Raw genomic sequence first — 7,285 nt, 5'->3', positions numbered from 1 at the left:
AGACCTGACACAGAAATGTATCAAGCATTTGAAATTTGAACCACTATCTGGATATTTTATAACATTTACGTACAATAGATTATTAAGGGACAAAACATGGTTGGGGACATGCTTTAGGTGTTTATGTCATGTGTGCAGTGTACCTCAGGTATCTGTATAGGCAGTAATTATCAAGTATTATCAGCTTTCCTTTTTTTTTTTCCCCAAAGTAGTATTTTAGAACCATTTTCTCCCGCGGGTGTTGCTGGTGGCAAGAACAGCCTTTTTTTCATGGTCTGAAATTGGAGTCTGGCTGCAAGAACTCTTTATGTATGCAGGTATTGTTCCAAGTCTCACCCATGATTTCATTTTGTCTCTTTCCAATCAGAAAATGAAGAGTTTGGCCCAAAGACGCCAGTCTGCACCATCTTTGATCTTTGTCAAAGCACTTCACAGATCTCGATCAGTCTCAAGGTGAGTCAGAGAATTTTGCTGCCTGTATGGTTTTGCATTTCTCAGCCCCAGACATGAAATGTTTTTGAGCTACTGTCCATACCAGGTTTTCGACCAAAATTCAGGCTGCTCAGGGGCTGCACAGCTACAAAACCTGCTGAAAGATGTGATAGACCCAACCCAGATGTTGGCTGATGGCCTAGAGGGGTTTCCCCAGTGCTGCCACACTAAGCAGTTTATATCCAATCAGGCAAGCTGAGCTGTTCCCCAGTTTGCAACTGGACTTGAAACATTAGGGCTGCTCAGTTGTGATTGATTTGTGGCTGGCTATGATTGCTTGCTGGGGAGACAGCATGGGCAAAAGATGGTGAATGTTTCCTACACTTATGCAGTGCCAAGTGCTCCTCAGGAGTGGTTATTGTGGGATGGTACAATTCAATCTGAGGTGTCTGGCATGGCCTGCTATATGATACAGTCTCTCCAGGGCTCTGGAAGCATGTCTGGAAGGACAGTGCTGCGGGCCAGGATCTAGTGGTCACAACCTTCTCCCATCCAGCATTAGCAGCTTGTGGGGCTGAGTAAGTGGGTGTGTGCAGGTGTGAAGTGTTGAGTGTTTTTTGTCTTCCACTTCTGTCAGCTGTTCCTCCTCCCTCCCTACCTCAACTACAGCTACCATAGAAATAAGACTTTCTGCAGAGCTACTCTGCTGTCCAGCCCTAGCCCTGACCTGCTGTTTGAACCATTCTGCATACATAACTTTTTTCTTCCTGCACTACAGTTCATTAGACTTTAAACTTACAGAACTTAAGTGTTTATCAAGATATGAACCATCTGGTGGGCTGTTAATGCTCCCAGCACTGTAGAGCTCTTTATGAAGAAACATGGAGAGAAATTAAAGTATGGCTTTGTAAGGAATATTGTTTCCTACTCTGTGGTGCATTAAGTAATTAGTATGTGAGCTTTGGAAATTTTTTCGTGTTTGATCTAACTAATACCTGGTTTCATATTTGTCATCATGGAGAATTCCACAGTATTTCAGAAACCTGTGAAAGTGTTCAGTAAAAACATCAGAGTTGAAAAATAAGAAAGGAAAATGAGTTGAAACTACTTGCAGGTCTTTTTGCTGGCTATGACATGAAAGAGGAAACTTAGAAATTAATTTCTAAAGGTGTCTGCACCTTTTTGTGTAGTCTGGTGGCCTGAGCCTAGGACTGAGAGCCAGTGTGTTCTGGTTCTGTCTGCAAAATTTCTTCTGGTGCCTCTCTTGAATGTGTTTCCAGGTCCTTACCATAAGATGAATGTGTGTTTTGTAACCCCTTCATGAGAATACTGAAATTGTTCAGATTGTCTGTACTGCGGTATTTATTGTTCATTTGCTATTATTTCTTAATTGTATTTGTAGCTGTGTTCCTACTTGTGATACCTAATTGTGATACTTTTGGGCATAGATGACATGTTCACAACTAAGGATGTGAAATTAGAGTCTACTACTATGTGGAGCAGCAATAACTGGAGAGTACAGAGGACAAGAGGTGGGATCTCTCAGTCCTTGGACTTCAGAATTTCCTGCAGTTTATACATCTATGTCTCTGTGTCTTCCCTTCAGGCTGTATTGAGACTTGCTCTTTGATATTAAGAGAATGAACTATATTTGATGCTTATATTTATATCTTCTGTTGTTTGCCTGCTGGGGTTCAGATATGAAAGATTTTCTTAAATTCTTTTTTTGTTTTATTGGTTTTGTTTGGTTGGTTGTTTTGGTTTTGGTTTGGTTTATGGCCTGCACTGTAAGTATCAGAAACTGGACAGAGCTGGAGAGCCACTAAGTGGAATAATATTCAGCATGTACATTTTCACCTAAAATCTTTAAACTTTCTTAAGTGTAAATATGTCTTGCTTGTATAGCCTGGACTAGACCTGGTGTATGGAAAGGGTTTTTTTGTAAGGCCAGTTGGCAGAAACTTGGTGGCGAAGACCAAAGAGGGGAAAAGATTGCCTTGCTCCACAGTAAGGGCAGTGCTTTGCCTGCCTGGCAGACCCTGCCGCTTTCACAGCTGATGGATCCTGCCTCAGTCAGGTCTATCCTCTGCCTGTGGCACACAACACTTTAGCTACTCCTGTTGTTTTGAACTGAACTCTGTGGCCTTAGTGACAGGTATTGGGTGAAGTCCAAGGACTCCAGAGCCAGAGCAGGTGATTTTGTAACTTCAGAGTCTGTCAGTTAGAGAGTAACACTTTGGATGGTGTTTATTATTGTTCACAAGGAGCAGTAATTCTCACCTCTGCCTGACTTCCTTGTTTGGCTGTGCAAAACACATTCCTCTTCATCACCACACTGATGGATAAGTTTGAACTTTACACTGAGTTTCTTGTGTAAATGCTTAACTCTTGTCAAGTGCTTTCTCTTATGGTAAACTGAGGAGCAACAAAATGACTTCTCATGTTTTCTAATCTCCTCCAAATGTTTTATCTCAGACCTGTCTCAGCTCTTAGTTCCCCTTCTTGTAGACACAGCCAGCCTGCAAAATCTGTTATTCTCCTCTGGCAGTGAACCTTCATGCTGGGACTCTGTAACACTTGCTTGTTAATGGTTGATTAATGACTTGTAGATAATAGAGCTCCTATCTGAAGTTAGCAAACATCTGTGAAGGATTTATATGAATCCCCTCACCTCAGCAGCTGGCTCACCTCAGTTGTTTGTTAAAATTAATGAACAAGTGCAAAGTTTAAAAGGGCAGGAAATACTGAGAAGCACAAGTCAGTTTGTATTTTTATATCACTTTATATGTCAGGTGTCCTTGGTTTATATACAGGGCACTTTCATAAAATGTGGTGGCTTCTATTTTGGACACTTTGGGGCATTTTAAAGTTCATTAATGGTACTTATTCAAATAAACCATTGTGTCATCTGGACATGGCTATTTAGCATTCTAAGGATTAAGGGTTTTTAATGGTATTGGTACTGTAACTGTGATGGCACAAGGATGTAAAGGAGGTGAGATGATCTGGTTGGAAAATGCAGACACTTGTTTCTACCGTTGTCCCTTCCTTCAGTCCTGAAAGAGAAGCAAATTGGAAGGTCTTGTGTGCTTATGGAAGTTAAGCCTTCCTTACAAATCTTGCCATGTCAGTCATATAAGATACAAGATATTTGGCCTACAGGAGAATTCTGGGATGGCTGTATGGCACTGTGGTACACAGACATTCAAGCACGCTGAGGAACATAGTAAATAGTACAGAAATTATAGTGGAATAGTACAGAAATGAGAATGGAATAGTACAGATAGATATAGCGCAGATACATGTAGAGGAATTATAAGTGGATCCTTACATCCCAGAGGTGAAACTATGCAGACTGTTCATTGCCTCCTTTTTTTTCCTCTCTTTTCTGTACAGTTTCTCTTTCACAGAATCACAGAATTGTTCTGGTTGGAAAAGATCTTTAAGATTGAGTCCAACCATAACCTAACTCTACTGACCATTAATGTAACTCTAACAAATCCACTGCTTAAGCCATGCAGTGGAGCCAGCAGTGTGCCCAGGTGGCCAAGAAAGCCAATGGCATCCTGGCCTGTGTTAGAAATAGTGTGACCAGCAGAAGTAGAGAGGTGATTGTCCCCCTGTACTCAGCACTGGTGAGGCCACACCTGGAGTGTTGTGTCCAGTTTTGGGCACCTCAATTCAAGAGAGATCTCGAGGTGCTGGAGCGAGTACAGAGGAGGGCAACGAAGCCAGTGAAGGGCCTAGAGAATAAATCTTATGAAGAACGTTTGAAGGAGCTGGGGATGTTTAGTTTGAGAAAGAGGAGGCTGAGGGGAGACCTCATCAGTCTCTACAACTACCTGAAAGGTCATTGTAGAGAGGTTGGTGCTGGTCTCTTTTCACAGGTGATCAGTGACAGGACAAGAGGGAATGGTTTCAAGCTGCAACAGGGGAGGTTTAGATTGGACATTAGGAAATTTTTTTTCACAGAAAGAGAGGTCAGACACTGGAATAGGTTGCCCAGGGAGGTGGTTGAGTCACCATCCCTGGATGTGTTTAAGAGTCATTTGGATGTGGTGTTGGTAGATATGGTTTATGGTTTCGGGGAGAACTTTGTAGAGTAGGGATGATGGTTGGACTTGGTGATGCCAAGGGTCTTTTCCAACCTGAATAGTTCTGTGATTCTATGATTATAAGCACCCACACCTATATGTATCTGAAACACCACCTGGGGTAGTGATTCAACCACCTCCCTGGGCAGCCTGTTCCAGTGTTTCATTACATTTTCAGTGAGGAAATTCCTTTTAATATCCAATTTAAATGCCCTCTGGTGCAACTTGAGGCCACTTCCTCTCATCCTATCACTTGCTACTTGGGAGAAGAGACCAACCCCCACCTCGCTACAACCTCCTTTCAGGGAGTTGTAGGGAGTTGTAGGGAGTGAGAAGGTCTCCTCTCAGTCTCCTCACAAAACAGTGATGAATAGGCATCTAAGAACTGTTTGACATTGTCAGATATCCTCTTTGTAAGCACTTTGAGCAAAATTACTCTAGAAATACATTGAAAAAGTAAGCTTTTTATATTTTTCTTGGCTGATACTCAGATGCAGGAAAAATAAGTTTGATTTTTAACTGCATTAGTGTGTATGGAATCAACAAAGGTTTTGAGTTAGTTCTATTTGGCCCTGAACCTGTTCCACTGTTGTAAATACTGGTAAGGAAACAACTCTTTATTACAGCATGAAACACACTTATGATCTTATTTTGGTGTAAGCTAGAAGCAGGGTCTGTTGGTCGTTTTTTGTTTTTTTTTTAAGTGCAATTTAAAAAATATTTTATGAACAAATCTTAAAGGAATCTGGAAAGGAACTACCTAAAAAATCACCCTCGCCCAATTTTAGTATGTGATTTTTATGATTGAATAAGTTAAAGGTAAACACTTAGGATTTCACAAATTTCCAAAGTGCTTTTCCCCCTTCTGTATGTTGGAAGCAGTGTTGTGCCACTCACAGAGAGGCTGCTCTTCCTTCTCCCAATGCACAGTAAGTGATTCTGGCATGTTATCTTCCAGGGGTCTTGTGCCAAATGCTAAATATCCCAGATAACGAAGATCATATGTGTAATCTAGTAATATATTCCACTTGGCACTAGTCAAATACAGAGTGTTCCCAAAGTCTTGGACATTGTGTGTTCAGGGTTTTAGTCAGAAGATATGTGGATGATCCAAGCTATGTGACTAGATGAAGACAAAAATAGAGACTTTTAATAAATGTAAATTGCCAGAAGGCCTTAACTGTCTCTTTTTCAAAGGGAAGATGAGTATTTGGTGTTTCAGGCAAATCTGATTCCAGTGAGGAAGGGAATAAAAGTTCATTGCAAGTAACTAACTTGTTAAGTAGGTATTTCTGTTGTAATGATTTTGCTCATTCTTCACTCATTTCCATGGTAGCAAATAATTCTGCCTAGCAAAATAATCTCTGTGAGGCACGTTTGGTTGGCAAGGCTCAGCACCTTGGTGCAGCACAGGGGCATTGAGAGGGGATCATTTGCCACCCCATCACGCCCCACAGCCATTTTATTTACTGGCAATTGCAGAATGAGGCCTTGATGGGCAGATGTACCCCAAGCAGCTGCCATCACGGCTGAGGTGGGTGTTGCTCTCACGTAGCCTCCCAGGCACCATGACAGCATTTGTTGGGGTGCAGAGTGGGGTCTGTACCCATGTGGCTGAGGTTGCCTCGCCACTGAGGGGCCTCTCACATTGGTCACCACAGCAGAACCTGTCAGGCAGAGGAGCGGGACCCTCAGCCATGGCCACTGAGTGGTGCATGTGGAGCACAGACTAGGGCCACCCTGCTACTGGGCACAGCCCTGGGATGGTGTGAGACAGGTGGTCCCTGGTGGCTAAACTGGAGAAGGCCACCATATTGCATGTGTGCCCATTTTCTGTGTGTGCCTGTGCATGTTACACATGTGATCAGTGTGGGGTTTTGTCTCCAAAGCCAATACACACAACCCGTGATGGTGGTGTGGGGAGAGATGGGCTCAACACCAGGACAGGAGGTGGCATGGGCAGACACTATTCCAGCCTCTTTCACTTTCAAGTAGAGGTGTCAGATTTTGGCAGGCATTGTTGTCCCTGGAAGGCTGTAAAATGGAGGTGAAGGGAGAGGATAACAGGGTGGCACCCTGATTGGCAGCCCTCTGTCCTGTACTCCTCGTTTCATAGTCCTTTCTCTGAGAGTCTCCAGTACACTTAAAAATAGAGAAGAGTCATTTTATGAAAGAAAGGAAGAAAACACAGTGAAACCCCCACAGAATAGTTTCCCAATGTGAGGAGAATGTGTTCTTTGGTTTTGGATTTAATTTTTAGATTTAGTTCAACCTGAACACCTCTGATCAGAATTTTTTTCTGAAATTTTCCATTTCATTACTATTTTTTATATTTTAACATTTTATGCTTAATGTGAATAGGCATAAATCTCTGTGTCAGAATTTCCCTCGACTTCTCCCCTCAGTATGTCATGTTTCCATATGTAAAATAAGGAAACGTGAATTTGCATTAAAACGGTGACTTTTTTTTTATTTTAAATACACTATTTTGTGTCAAATTCCTCTTCCTTTTTAATGGAATTGCATGTAATTAAAATAACCTGTGACGATATTGTACAAACTGTCATTTTTATAGTATTTCTAATTCATGCTTGATTTAAGCCAAGTGTGACACTGGAGTAGTTTCCTTAAATCGTGCGCTTGAGCGCAAAAGTTATTTTTGCCTAGTAATAGCTTGGGATAAAACTTTATTAACTGTTAACAAGGAACAAAGTGAACTTTCTGAGGCCTCAAATGGCCTTTTAACTCAGAGATTGGCA

The 7,285-nt window shown here is 41.8% G+C and overlaps 1 protein-coding gene across 1 annotated transcript in view; it reads left to right on the top strand.

Annotated features, from left to right (window-relative positions):
- The first annotated feature begins 370 nt into the window (after positions 1-370).
- ARHGAP20 (Rho GTPase activating protein 20) overlaps positions 371-7,285 on the top strand; it is a 55,169-nt gene continuing 48,254 nt past the window's right edge. The window contains exon 1 of the mRNA XM_009999397.1: positions 371-453. Coding sequence (XP_009997699.1) covers positions 371-453 — 83 coding nt within the window. The remainder of the gene's footprint in view (positions 454-7,285) is intronic.

This window comes from Chaetura pelagica, unplaced genomic scaffold, assembly GCF_000747805.2.
Source record: "Chaetura pelagica isolate M959 unplaced genomic scaffold, ChaPel_1.0 scaffold85, whole genome shotgun sequence".
Classification (NCBI taxonomy): domain Eukaryota; kingdom Metazoa; phylum Chordata; class Aves; order Apodiformes; family Apodidae; genus Chaetura; species Chaetura pelagica.
Note: the sequence above shows the minus strand (reverse complement) of the source record. Positions and strands in the feature narration are given on the sequence as shown.